The sequence below is a fragment of the Schistocerca piceifrons genome, chromosome 3 (assembly GCF_021461385.2).
Source record: "Schistocerca piceifrons isolate TAMUIC-IGC-003096 chromosome 3, iqSchPice1.1, whole genome shotgun sequence".
NCBI lineage: Eukaryota > Metazoa > Arthropoda > Insecta > Orthoptera > Acrididae > Schistocerca > Schistocerca piceifrons.
In genome coordinates this window covers 379,769,121-379,784,413 of record NC_060140.1, presented here as the reverse complement: position 1 = coordinate 379,784,413, position 15,293 = coordinate 379,769,121, and the positions used below count along the sequence as shown (strand labels likewise).

Sequence of the window (15,293 nt, the reverse complement as noted above, 5' to 3'; positions counted from 1 at the left end):
AGAAAGTCTGCAGGAACACATATTCACGACCTAGTAGTAGTATGGGGGGCAGTAAAAATGACACTTCTTAGATTCTACGTAAAGAGGGGAGGGTTGGAGGGAGGATGCCAATGGCCTGCAAATAGAGAGTGTGAGTGGTCAACAAACGCACAGCGAAGAGGGCACGTCTGATAACTAGAAGTGAAATTTCTGAGGGAGATAACTGATATGTCGTTGACAAGACTTGGGACCTATTGGAGCAGTAAGGCTAACTTGGATTAAGTAAGTTTTTTTTTTTTAGTATACAGAACAAGTGTGAATCATTCACCTGTCTATGAATAGAGGTAATAAACAATTACTGTCGGATTGCGAGACACCTGAAAACACATGTATGATTTCAAATAAAAGAGCAAAAGGTTATTTGTAGGGAAATTTCTGCATCATTTACAGGTTAGATTTTCTACCACATTATTCACAGTACCAATGATTCATTTTTCGGCCCAGCTACGGCTTAAACCGAAATGTTTTCTGTGCTGTCCATTTATGTCTATTTTCGAAAGAAAAAATTGTCCTTCAAGTAGCTCCCTGTTTATCGCGACAAGGTTGAGCTCGCCCCATATCCAGACGTCACACTAATGGATGTCCCTTCCCGTAGAAGGCATTGGACTTATTCACGGTCCCTGTGAGGCACTTGGTTACGCTGACCACTTTGCTGCTGGGTTCAGCTGTGTATGCCGCCTCAGCAGTTCACACCAGCAAGACAGAACGAGGGCTGTTAGGTAAGTAAAGTTCGATCGGACGCGAAATGCAAACCACGGTGAAAATAAAAAATGTTTTATTTCCAACAGTTAGCTACACCTTCCAGCTACTACTCCACACAGTCGACGGTCCGACTTAGACATCTGTCGTAGCGCTGTACCAACTTTCCTATACTCTCGTCTTAGAAGGAAGTCACGTGTACCAATTATCTACGCTGTAAACAGATCGTTGTCTATGCCAAAATGTTGTCTTCGTAGCCAGCGGTTCAATTGGGCAGGTGTGAAACTCAGGGGGAGCCAATTACGGGCTGTATGGTTGGCGATCAAACACTTGCCATCGAAAACGCTGCAGGATCATCTACATTGCCCCTGCAGAGTGCGGCCAGGAATTGTCATGAAGAAGGAAACACATGACAGGTACATTGTGTGGTTTGCATGACATCAGACGAAATCTCTCACGAAACCCTAATTCTAGACGGGAGAAACCATTCTCTGGCCATCTTTAAGTGTTGATTGTGCGCACAGAACTGAAAAGAGCGATTGACGGGCATACTAGAGACACTGCAAATGTTCAACGGATTTTCATTGTGGTTTCTATTTCGTTTCCGATTGGACCATACTGTCCGAACATCTCTCGTATATCTTTCCAACAGAGATGGGTTCTATACATCCGATGATTAACCTACAAGCGTCGTTCAAGGGATGGTCCACAGGACAGGAAATCGATTTGGACTTCCGACGGTTTGTTAAAATCTGTTGCCCGCAAACTGGGTCAAGTTCTATCCATTTATGCCACTTGGGACTGTGAGAACTGAGGAACATAGCAGGGTGTGACAGCGCAAAGGATTCGACATAAGCGCGCTTCATCGTAACCAAATCGCGTATCTACAAAGCAAAGACCACTGCCTCTGAGATAGTGCAGCCACTGGGATTTCAACATGGCACGTTATGACGGATATACCGTGAATACCTCTGTACAGGGAAAACCGCTGCCAGCGTAGTAGTCGAGTATCGTGGATTTTAACAGCCTATAGACTGGCCACAGTGAAGAAAATCACTTGCCAATTCGATGTTGGTTAGCACCAAATGGTGAACAGTCATAACATTCAAACCTACCTCGTTAATATGGGGTGTAGTAGCCACAGTCCTAGACAAATAGCTGTGCTCATCACACGTCACAGCGCACGATTAGTAAGTCGGAGGAACTTCGCGATCGCACCCTAGAGGCACCTGGACTGGCGAGTCTCGGTATACTTCGATATACGCCGAAGGCAGGGGGCAAGTGAGTTGGAAATCATATAAGGTAATGCAGTCTATGTGCCAACAGAACAAAGTTCAGACATGTGGTGGATGTGATGTCATGTGCGGGCCGTTTATGTGGAGTAAAATAGGACACCTAGCACCTGATGGTGTATCATCGGCTCTCACAAGCGAACTTTATAGAAACTCATTACGATCTCTCAGCGTTATTGATTAATTATCTGCTTCTCTGTGTTCAGCCTGGTTGTTGATTCCATTATTGTACAACATAAGCTGCATGACGAAAACAATGAACCACCCACAAGAGGAGGAGGTAATGAAGTGAAAATTCACGGTTCCAGGGGTTATGTGATGTTATTTCATTGATTACAATATGGAATCAAATTTACAAAGAATCTAGCAGTATGAGTCCACGTGCCAATAAGACGCGGCACCCACTCTGGTCTCAATGCATGCAGTTCTTCGGTTGGGAATGGTGACACACAGCAGTTGCATCGTCTCCTGCGGCAACAACTGTTGTAACTTATTCTTGATATCCTATCTTGGATACTGGTACTGGGTCGGAGTTGACATCCGAGCTGGTCAGACACGTGTTCTATCTGGGACAGATCGGGATTCTTGCTAGCCTTTGAAGTGTCCTCCACATCACGCGGACGGAGCATAGAGGCACGTTCCGTGCGTGGTCGAGCATTGTCTGTTGAAAAATGGCACCATGATAGTGTCACGTGAGAGGCAACACTTGAGGATGCAGGATGTCTGTCACGAGCCGCTGTGCCGTCAGGGCTCCATCAGTCACTGTCAGCCGAGACCTGAACTCATATCCGATGGCACCCCACACCATGGCGGCGGGAGCAACACCGCTGTGTCTCTCCAAAACGTTGGAAGAATGGAACCTTTCCACAGGTCGCTGTCATATTCGCCGATAATGGTCATCGAGGGTAGTGCCGAACCGTGATGCATCAATGAACACCATGTGACCCTGTTCATCAGAAGTCCATGCTTCCTGGTCGCGGTACTCCTCCAGATGTGTTGTGGTGTTAACGGCTGCCTACGGACGGTACAGTAACTGCCTACTTCAGCTACTGCTCGTCTCCGATCAATAGTACGGGACGACACAGAATGCTGCAAGGTGCCCACTACTTTTTGTCGGATGGCAAGTGCAGAATACAGGGGTTACAATGTGCTTCGTGCAAAATACGGCGATCCTCCCTTGCGATGGTCAGAAGTGGTTGACTAGAGCCTTGATAATAGATCTGCCTGCCCTCACGTTCCCATGCAGCCCAACAATGCGCCATTGTCACATCTGAATTCCGCATAAATCTGGTTGCTGCACGACTTGTCCAGCCGGCCAAATGGAGCCCCACAATGAGGCCCCTTTCAAAATTCGTCAGGTGTTGATAACACTGTCTCAAACGAGCATGTGGCATCTCCATGTTCTTCACGGCGATCACACGACATCTGACGCTCTTCACTTTCCTTATACACCATACCAGACCTGACAGCAATACTAAACACGCACAACATTAATGCACTCTGCCGGCCACTGTGGCAGAGAGGTTCCAGACCCTTCATTCCGGAACCATGCGGCTGCTACGGTCGCAGGTTCGAATCCTGCCTCGTGAATGGATGTGTGTGATGTCCTTAGAGGTTTTTCATAGTTCTAAGTCTAGGAGACTGATGACCTCCGATGTTAAGTCCCATAGTGCTTAGAGCCATTTGAACCATTTGAATGTACTCTGGTGGTCATTCTACCTGTCACAGAAGATTGTAAGTCCAAGCATTTAAAATATGTGATCAAACGTATCCGGACACCTGGCTGAGAATGACTTACAAGTTCGTGCCGCCCTCCATCGGTAATGCTGGAATTCAATATGGTGTTGGCCCACCATTAGCCTTGATGACAGCTTCCACTCTCGCAGCCGTATGTTGAATGAGGTGCCAGAAGGTTTCTTGGGGAATGGCAGCCCATTCTTCACGGAGTGCTGCACTGAGGAGAGGTATCGATGTTGGTCGCTGAGGTCTGGCACGAAGTCGGCGTTCCAAAACATCCCAAAGGTGTTCTATAGGATTAAAGTCAGGACTCCGTGCAGGCCAGTCCATCACAGGGATGGTATTGTCGTGTAAACACTCCACCACAGGCCGTGCATTGTAAACACGTGCTCGATCGTGTTAAAAGATTCAGTCGCCATTCCCGAATTGCTCTTCCACAGTGGGAAGCAAGAAGGTACTTACAGCGTCAATGTAGGCATAAGCTGTGATAGTGCCACGCAAAACAACAAGGGGTGCAACCCGCCTTCATGAAAAACACGACCACATCATAACACTACCGCCCCCAAATTTTACTGTGGGCACTACACACGCTGGCAGATGACGTTCACCGGGCATTTCCCATACCCACACCCTGCCATCGGATCGCCACATTGATTACCGTGATTCGTCACTCCACACAACGTTTTTCCACTGTTCAATGGTCCTTACATCAAGCGAGGAGTTGTTTGGCATTTACCGGCGTGATGTGTAGCTTTTGAGCAGCCGCTCGACCATGAAATCCAAGATTTCTCACCTCCCGCCTAACTGTCATAGTACTTGCAGTGGATCCTGATGAGGTTTGGAATTCCTGTGTGACAGATGTCTGCCTATTTACACATTACGACCATCGTCAGCTGTCGGTGGTCCCTGTCGGCAAACAGACGATATTGGCCTGTACGCTTTTGTGCTGTACGTGTCCCTTCACCTTTCCACTTCACTATCACATCGGAAACAGTGGACCTAGAGATGTTTAGGAGTATGGAAATCTCGCGTACATGTGAGTGACACAAATGACACCCACTCTGCTCTCTCACGATATCCAACATAATATTAAAAACGTACGTTTTTGGGGGTGTCCGGATACTTTTGATCACATAATGTATATATCCGATTGAAGTGTGGTATGTGCATGAAGTTACATTGATTGGCATGTGACTGTCATTTGGGTGCTTCACTGTTTTTGTTACGCAGCGTCTTTCGACGACCGGGTCAGTCGTTTTCTTCAGTTGCTGCAAGCTGTTCTATTTCGTGGAGTCGCTGCTTGGACTCTCACCAGGCTATGAGGTGTTGTTGGCGTCGTGTGACTATTTATAGCTGATTTCGACTTCTGACGCCCGTTATGTGCTTTTGCAGCTCATTTGTATTTCAGAGCCCACTTTGTCATTCCGTGAAACAAATTATCAGCCTTCTCGAGCTCTAATGAATGAGATTGCAAACGAGATATAAATAAATTAATTGCTGGACCCCTAGCCTTGCTTAAATTGTAGCCTCCTCCTCCATTTATTCTGTTTTCCCGCTTATTTATTTCCACTGATTGCTTGGTTACGAAAATTGGTGTTTGAACAGTGATGGTGGTCTCGTCATATTTTATTTCATGAGCATAAACAAGGTAATGTTCGATGATAGCTCATCTGTTCTGTTATTTTAATCTGATGTGTCGCTAATGTTCATTGGACCTGTTCTCGAGTGTTCTAACAGACTGTTCTATACATGACATGCCACCGGCCTTTAGAGGCCTAGATCGTCTTTAACATTATAATGAAGATTTGTTTATCGTAGTTGATGCAAGCGAAACGCAATGGATGACACGTTTCCATAGGAGTCTCTAATTTTTCTGGGGAGTGGGCCAGCAAAACACAGATAAACGGTTCTTAGCTTTAGTGCTTCCTCAGTCTCAATCTCTTCTTCAGTTGTAGTTAGTTGTGACTGCAACGCCCGTTCAATCTGCTCATCACCGTCCCCTCTCCTACAACCAAAGTTTCGCGACTCTGACTGGAACGTAAGCTCTCGGAATTTCAAGAGTACACACCTCCGTGATGCGCTATGCCTCTCTTTAAGCGTCTGCCATTGGAGTTGGTTATCTTTGTAGTGCTCTCGCCTCAAGTAAACGATCCAGTGATGAAAAGCTCTGAACTTTCTCTATCTCTCCTGTTAATCTAATCTGGTGAGGGTGCCATACAAGTTTCCCAAACTGATGTGGAACACTCAAGTATTTATCCAACAAGTGTTCAATGAGTCACTTATTTCCATACCAGTCTCTTAATGAATGTCAGCCCGGCATCTGCCTTTTCTGCAATTTGTTTTATGTGGTTATTCCACTTCACGTAGTTCTGGATCGTTATTCCTAGGTATTGTACGCTACCTATTGTATCTAGCAATTTGTTGGCAATAGTTTAATTTTATAGCAGTAAATTTCTTCACTTATACGTGTGCAATATGTGGCATTTATCGAAGTTCATTGTAAGCTGCCAGTTCATGCAAAAATCGTCTATGCTTTTCATTTTTTTCTACTCTTCGTTACAGTGTCGTAACAGTCGGGTTTATATGGCGGCGATATGGACAGTATATGTGCTGTCCACATATTCGACATCTACACGGTTACTCTGCAGTTCACACTCAGATGTTCGGCAGAATGTTCATAGAACCATTTTCAGACGATGTCTCTACTCATTGGCTTCTCTCTCGGGCTCTTCGGCTGGCGATTGTTTGACGATTTTTCCGACGTTTTTCCAGCACGAGTAGCTAACATTCTTAAAGCTTCACTCTCCAATGCTGGTGGCGGACTGGAGAGTGAAGCTTTGACGTTGTCAGCCCCTCGTGGTGTCGAAACGTCGGAAAAATCTTCAAACAAACGTCGGCCGAAGAGCCCGAGACAAGTCGAAAGGAAATTTATCAGTAATTGACCACAAAAGCCTTAACAATAATGCAGTTTCTTTACAGTTCCACTCGTGATAGCACTTGTCAAGGAGATCTCCTAAATCTTTCCGTGCGAAGTCTGGTTTCTCTTGTATCATCTCGATGACCATTTCTCCGTAAGCAGATGAGAAACAGCAATTCAGGATGCTGTTCGGAGGAGGAAGTTTGTTATTGTGTTTAACGAAAAGTTGCCGCCGGAGAGGAAAACGCCTTTGTTATGATGACTGTCACCCCAGGTCACTTACCAAGTCTCTGACAGAATCTGCTACACTTCTTTGAACTTTCTCAATGTCCTCCGTCAATCCTATTTCGTAAGAATCCCATCCCGCGCAGCAATACTCGAGAGGAGGACGGAGAAGCGTGGTGTTGGCCGTGTCTTTAGTAGATCTGCTTACGACTTCCAGCTATTTTGGTTCGCACTCTCCGCAGTTAAGTTGATCGTCATCATAGGCCTGGACAGTTGCTGGTCATTAGTTATTACTTGACAACCTTCAAATTTCGATAGTTCTTAGTGAAAGCGAAATTTAAAGGAACTGCTTTTAGGAGACACTTTGGAGACATTACAGTTTTTAGTGCTCAGGTCAGTTTCCACTTTTCATGCAATCAGTCTGTAATTTGATTTGATCTTCTTATGACTTTATTGGACGGCAAACAAACTAAGAGGGGCGCTGAGATTGTCTCCTAAATCATTTATTTAGATTAAGAACAGCGGAGAGCTTTGGGGAACCTCAGAGCGTTTCCCTTACGGGGCAGGTCCCGCCGCCTTGGTGCAGGTCTTATTACATTAGACGCCACACTGGGCAACTCGCTCGCCGTATGGGGATGAAATGATGATGAACACAACACAACACCCAGTCCGCGAGCGGAGAAAATCCCCGACCCAGCCGGGAATCGAACTCGGGCCCGTAAGACGGCAATCCGTCACGCTGACCACTCAGCTATCGGGGCGGACACCTCAGATATAACTTCGGTTTCACTGAATGACAGAACGGACGGCGACCCTCCTGGCAGGAAATTATGAATCGATTTGCACAGCCGAAATGGTGCTCCATTGGAACGCAATATCATTGGAAGCTGCATGTGAGGAATGGTGGCAAAAGCCTTCTCGAAATCTAGAACTATGGAGTTAACATAAGGCCCTCTTGTGGATAGCATGCATTACTCCGAGCGAAAAAAGAGCGATACTTTCTGAATGCGTGTTGACTACGTATGTGTCAATAGATCGTTTTTTGCAGGTATTTGATACTGCTGAACACATTGTAACCTGTCTGATCAAAACTATCCGGATATCCCTGTGCAGTACAGAACTGACCAGTAGATGTCACGTGAGGTGAACCAGCCAGCGTAAAAGAAGGCTGCGAGTACTGAGTTGTCAATAGAAAAACAGTAACAGCAGAACGGTTCGGTCAGGGGAGCTGGGTGACTTTGAACGTGGACTAGCCATTGGATGTCACCTGAGGGACAAATTACATTTCAATCCTTGTAAAGCTTCCCAAATAGCGTATTGATGACGTGATTGTGAAGTGGAAATGCCAAGGAACAACCTCAGCTAAATAAAGACAGGCAGACTTCGCATGATGACGGACAGTAACCTTCCAGCATTGCGAAGGATTGTTGTATAAAATCACACGAAATCGTGGAAGGTGTGACTCATAAATTCGATACCGCTACAGGAAGTCCAGCCACACAATTACATTGTACAGGTAAGTAAGAAGAATAGGGTGCAGTGGTCGAACTGCACTTGAAAAGCCACACTTTTCTGCGGTCAGTGCTAAGCGACGCTTGAGGTGGTGCGAAGAGCTACGCCATTGCACAGTGGATGACTTGAAATGTGTGATTTGATGTGATGAATCGCACTATACGTGTAGCAATCAGATGTGAAGGTGCGAGTTTCGCGAATACTTGGAGAACCTTACTTGCGATCAGTGAAGTTCGGAGAAATTGGTGTTACGGTATGAGAGTGTTGTTCGTGATGGAGTATGGCCCCCCTTTTGCCTTTAAGAAAACGCTGAATGCCGAAAGATATGAACTCATTTTACGGCACTGTGTATTGCGTACAGTAGGGGAACAGTTCGGAGACGATGACTATTTGTATGAGCACGAAAATGCGCTCTGTCATAAACCAGCACCTATGAGCCAATGATTTCTAGACAATAACATTCTTGAAATGGACCGGCCTATCTAGGGCTCGGTCCTGTACCCAATGGAACACCTTTGGGATGAGTTAGAACGTTGACTTCGTTTCAGAGCACAGCGTCCAACGTCACAGTCTTTCCTCATTTCGGCTCTTGTGGAAGTATTGGCTGCCGTTCGTCCTCAGACATTCTTACTCCTTACTGAAAATGTGACCAACAGAGTTCAACCCGTCATAATGTCCACTAATAGGTGAGATGCTTCTTATCAGATAATGCATCTTCCAAAAGCCTATTACAGTACTGGCTACACCAAGAAGAAATGTTACACCAAGAAGAAATGTAGATGATAAACGGGTATTCATTGGACAAATATATTACACTAGAACTGACATATGATTACATTTTCAAGCAATTTGGTGCACAGATCCTGAGAAATCAGTACCCAGAACAGCCACCTCTGGACGTAATAACGGCGTTGATACGCCTGGGCATTGAGCCAAACAGAGCTTGGATGGCGCGTACAGGTACAGCTGCCCATGCAGCTTCAACAAGATACCACAGTTAATCTAGAGTAGTGACTGGCGTATTGTGCCAAGCCAGTTGCTCGGCCACCATTGACCAGACGTTTTCAATTGGTGAGAGATCTGGCCAGGGCAGCAGCCGAACATTTTCTGTATCCAGAAAGGCCCGTACAGGACCTGCAACATGCGGTCGTGCATTATCCTGCTGAAATGTAGAGTTTCGCAGGGATCGAATGAAGGGTGGAGCCACGGATCGTAACACATCTGAAATGTAACGTCCACTGTTCAAAGTGCCGCCAATGTGAACAAGAGGTGACCGAGACGTGTAACCAATGGCACCCCATACCATCACGCCGGGTGATACGCCAGTATGGCGATGACGAATACACGCTTCCAATGTGCGTTCACCGCGATGTCGCGAAACACGGATGCAACCATCATGATGCTGTAAACAAAACCTGGGTTCATTCGGAAAAATGACGTTTAGCCATTCGTGCACCCAGGTTCGTCGTCGAGTACACCATCACAGGCTCTCCTGTCTGTGATGCAACGTCAAGGGTAACCGCAGCCACGGTCTTCGAGCTGAAAGTCCATGCTGCTGCAAACGTCGTCGAACTGTTCGTGCAGATGCTAGTTGTCTTGCAAACGTCCGCATCTGTTGACTCAGGGATCGAGACGTGGCTGCACGATCCGTTACAGCCATGCAGATAAGATGCCTGTCATCCCGACTGCTAGTGATACGAGGCCGTTGGGATTCAGCACGGCGTTCCGTATTACCCTCCTGAACCCACCGATTCCATATTCTGCTTACAGTCATTGGATCTCGACAAACGCGAGCAGCAATGTCGCGAAACGATAAACCGCAATCGCGATAGGCTACAATCCGACCTTTATCAAAGTCGGAAAAGTGATGGTACGCACTCCTGCTCTTTACACGAGGCATCAAAACAACGTTTCCCCAGGCAATGCCGGTCAACTGCTGTTTGTGTCGGTTGGTAACTTTCCTCATGTCAGCACGTTGTAGGTGTCGCCATCGGCGCCAACCTTGTGTGAATGCTCTGAAAAACTAATCATTTGCATATCACAGCATCTTCTTCCTGTCGGTTACTTTTCGCGTCTGTAGCACGTAATCTTCGTGGTGTAGCAATTTTAATGGCCAGTAGTGTACAACCCAAAGTGCAGCGAAAGGGCGGAAATGATACAGGTACGGAGTGTGTCTGTACCCTCTACCACTGCATGATGCAGTGCCTTACGGAATCGTGGTGCAGGGTAAGAGTAGTACTCTGGAGGAGTCGGTGATGGGCACGGGGAGGGGGGGGGGGGGGGGGGGAGGCGCTGCAGCCGCGGCGCCCGGCCCTGGCTGTGGGCGCCGAGGTCGGCGCGTATCGACTGTGCCCGCGCCGCCGGCAGCATCCCATTTGGCGTCTTTCAGCGCGCGCCGTAATATTTCGCCGCGGGATCAGAAAGTGCAGGCGGCCGCCTCCGCCACCGCCCGCCCCCGCTCGCTAACCACATCAGCAGCGAAATACATTTCTCCGCCCCCACCCCGCCCCGCTTCAGCCCCTCTATCTTGATATAATTTGGGCTCCAGTAAGCAGCGGCACAGGGCGACCAGCAAGTACCGCCTCGCTCGCAAATATCGACGTTTGCCTTCCCTCCGGAATGGCTCTCCGATGCAGCTCCCGCTGTTTCTTCTGGGCCCGCACCGGCTCGGAGACGTTACGTCTTGTAGCTGCTGGGCGCAAAGTACAGAAACAAAAATCCTTGCAAATTTGCTTATTCCAGTAATTTATCACGCTGCTGAACCAACTCCGTAAGGCCCATCGTAAAGATTAATGAAACAGTAAAACAAAGTTTTACACATGAAATTTGACGTTGTCAAATTAGAGCAAGCTATCTATAAGGAGCGATCAAAAAGTTACCGTTTGAGGGCACTGCTGCAGCATATGCAAAGCAACACCACTCCGATAGAGCACCGATGTATAAACAAGGGATTAGTGCAGCATTGGTGTTTTTCTGAAGAGCATGAGGTAAATGCCGAAACCCGAACTACGTCGATGTTATAGCCAGATGCGTCCAAACAGGATCATCGTGCTGTTATTTTTTTTTGTTCCGAAGGACAAACACCTGCAGACATCCAAAAATGGTTCAAATGGCTCTGAACACTATGGCACTTAACATCTGAGGTCATCAGTCCCCTAGAACGTAGAACTACTTATACCTAGCTAACCTAAGGACATCACACATATGAATTTCCGAGGCAGGATTCGAACCTGCGACCGTAGCGGTCGCGCGGTTCTGGACTGAAGCGCCCAGAACCGCTCGGTCACCGCGGCCGGTTGCAGACATCCATCCGAGAATAAAAAATATGATTGGGACAACATGTCTTTCGAAAACCACCGTTCCGGAATGGTACACCAAGTTCGTACGTCCCCGTATCGCAAATTTCGTAAAACAGACGTTATGCCAGCCCAAGTGGGAAACATTCGAGCACCCACTTTATATTCCCCATCTGTCTCCGTGCGATTATCACGCCTTCCGCTCCTAAAAAAGGCCATGAAGGGTCGACGATTCACATCGGGCGAAGAGGTGCAGCAGGAACTTACGAACTTCTTCATGCAGCACGACACGGTGCTTTATCAAACGAGTATTTTCAACCTGGGATGATTGCCTCGAAGCTCATTGCGATTTTGCCTGACTAGCGTACAGATTTTAGACTGTGCAGCCTTCGAACAGAAACTTTGTGATCGCTCCTTATATTTTGGATAATACCCATTTCTATTCACAACTGTCTTGATCATATTTTGTGGATTCATGACAGCTGACTGGTTTCGACTCTAATGAGTCATCGTCAGAGCAAGGGTGTCGTTACGAAAGAAACGCATCAAGTCGTCATATAGCGCTGACAGTGCTAGCTTATAATCAACGGCAACCTTGATGAGAGCTTGATAGCGACTTGATGTGTAACTTTCGCAACAATATCCTGATCCTGAAGATGACTCATTAGACTGAAACTAGTCCAGTGTGAAATAACCATAAAATGCGGTCAAGACAATTTTGATTAAAAAAACGTTTCTACATGGAACTTCAGAATTTAACTTAGTACAATCAGCGCTCTTAAAACAAATGTGTGTAGTACAGTGCGATTACATCACTGTCATTCACTTTGACAGAATGTTTCTCGCCATATATTTTGAGGTTTACTTCGAACTTAACGGCAAATAATTGCATTGCTGCTGTCTCTATCAGTAATTAATAGGTAAGTATTTAGTGTCGTGCCTCTGAATCGTTCATTACTTACAGATAGCAAGAACTCTACAATAATCCTACTTGCATCACTTACAATAATGCATCAGTTACTCAATCCTATTTCGAGCGAGAAAGATCTGTTACTGAAGTAAATAGTTAACACTGTCTTGTCGATAACTCAACGTCACTGACGATAGGGATACTTTCTTACTCAAATTAAGACAGCAAATAGCCACTTTATTTACTGCATTTATCTAAACTTACAAGAGTCGTTGCCTTTTTCGAACACGAAAGGTCTATCGTAAGCGAGAGGTTTACGATCGGCAGCGTGTCTCGTATATTCTGTTGTTCGACGATGGAATATGGATTCGGAGAGAGGTATAACGGATCACTTGGCATTTGATTACAGCAGCACGAAGCTGTCGATAGGAAACATCACACCACAGTCGACATATGAATATAGAAGACATAGTACGAAACTTTCGCTAGCTCCTGATTATGAAACTTTGATGTTCGAGACTCGTAACGACTCTGTTACGTTAAAGTAAACACAGTAAATTTTTAGCTTGTTGCCCTCTTAGTTTCGGCAAGAGCTAAAGCAGCTACGAACATACAATGATGGTCTTACAGCTGAGGCACAAAAAACCGTAACTGTTAATCGCAGTTCTAAGTTTCACTAAGCAAACTTGCATCACTATACTGGATCTGCTTACGTGTATCGTAGCGGAAGGCCTTTGGAGGCAGCGGAGTGTGCAGACGTGGCCAGGGCGAGGGGCGCCGGCCGCGTTGAGGTTATGTCGGCGGAGGCGGCTGCCGCCACCGCTGCTCCCCGGCGCCTCCGACTTGCCGCCGCGGCCGCCGGACGCGGAGTGGCGCTGATTGCTCATTAAGCCGCGCACGCGCACATTAAATTAATTAGCGGCGCCGCTCAACAGGTGGCTCTGCCGCCTCCGCGCTCCGCGCCGCATCAACACTTGTTAAACTCGAGCGCGCCGCCCTAATGCAATTTAGGCTCGCCGGCAGGCATCCCAGTCCCAACGCTAATTTTTGCTGCACAAAGCGCTCTTTCTTCTCTCTTCCCTTTTTTTTCTTTTTTAAGCGGGGACTACGTCACCCCCTTTCTTTCCTTGCTTTTTCCTCCCTTTACATTTTGACCACTTTCTACGCGCTTGTAAGGCGACACAAATATTCTCTCTCTATCTATCTCTGTGTGTGTGTGAGTGTGTGTGTGTGTGTGTGTATGTGTGTGTGTGTGTGTGAAGCGAAAACTCTCCTGGGCAACTTACCTTGTCGAGTGGAATAGCCAACCTAATTGGAATATAATTTTTAACTAACGATAAACAAAACTGTCAAAAAAGTGTTGACGTGAAATAGCCAAGCAACAGTGAAAACAATATTGACAAGTAATATAGCCTACATCTCGTCGTTTACGACAGGAATAAGAGTCTTATTTAGATCCATTTTACAATATTTTACAGAATTTTCGATCGTCGCTAAACGACATGATTTTTCTTACAAATCACTCTGCCAAAATCGCAAACAGTTATCATTTTTTAAATAACTATTACAAAATAACGTCAAATTCATATTATCTCACTTTTTTTCTAAAGTTCTTCTACACATAATTGTTTGTTTTTCATACGCTGTACCTCCATGAATCAATCTGTATATTGAGCAAGCAGTAAAGGAAACAAAAGAAAAAATCGGAGTAGGTATTAAAATCCATGGAGAAGAAATAAAAACGTTGAGGTTCGCCGATGACATTGTAATTCTGTCAGAGACAGCAAAGGACTTGGAAGAGCAGTTGAACGAAAGGGATAGTGTCTTGAAAGGAGGGTATAAGATGAACATCAACAAAAGCAAAACAAGGATAATGGAATATAGTCGAATTAAGACGGGTGATGCTGAGGGAATTAGATTAGGAAATGAGACACTTAAAGTAGTTAAGGAGTTTTGCTATTTGGGGAGCAAAATAACTGATGATGGCCGAAGTAGGGGATACAAAATGTAGACTGGCAATGTCAAGGAAAGCGTTTCTGAAGAAGAGAAATTTGTTAACATCGGGTATAGATTTAAGTGTCAGAAAGTCTTTTCTGAAAGAAATTTTATGGACTGTAGCCATGTATGGAAGTGAAACATGGACGATATATAGTTTGGACAAGAAGAGAATAGAAGGTTTCGTAATGTGGTGCTACAGAAGAATGCTAAAGATTAGATGGGTAGAGCACATAACTAATGAGGAGGTATTGAATAGAATTGGGGAGAACAGAAATTTGTGGAACAACTTGACTAGAAGAAGGGACCGGTTGGTAGGACATGTTCTGAGGCATCAAGGGATCACCAATTTAGTATTGGAGGGCAGCGTGGAGGATAAAAATCGCAGAGGGAGACCAAGCGAAGAATACACTAAGCAGATTCAGAAGGGTGTAGGATGCAGTAGGTACTGGGAGATGAAGAAGCTTGCACAGGATAGAGTAGCATGGAGACCTGCATCAAACCAGTCTCTGGACTGAAGACCACAACAACAACAAACCTCTATGAAGCGAAATATGTTTTCTTCTTCATGTTGTAGATCCACTTACAGCTCGTGTACTTTTTTGTGTAGAGGAATACAACATTTTTTGTCGTGAGTCTGGCAGCTTCTACTATTCCCCTACGTGTGTGAT

General features: G+C 45.9%; 1 protein-coding gene across 1 annotated transcript in view; it reads right to left on the bottom strand.

Moving 5' to 3' along the window:
* The window catches only part of LOC124788674, a 67,793-nt gene extending 54,279 nt beyond the window's left edge, over window positions 1–13,514 (bottom strand). Inside the window, exons 1-2 of the mRNA XM_047255956.1 lie at window positions 13,475–13,514; window positions 13,341–13,437 (exon numbers count right to left, since the gene is read on the bottom strand). Coding sequence (XP_047111912.1) covers window positions 13,341–13,437; window positions 13,475–13,514 — 137 coding nt within the window. The remainder of the gene's footprint in view (window positions 1–13,340; window positions 13,438–13,474) is intronic.
* Window positions 13,515–15,293: the final 1,779 nt, after the last annotated feature.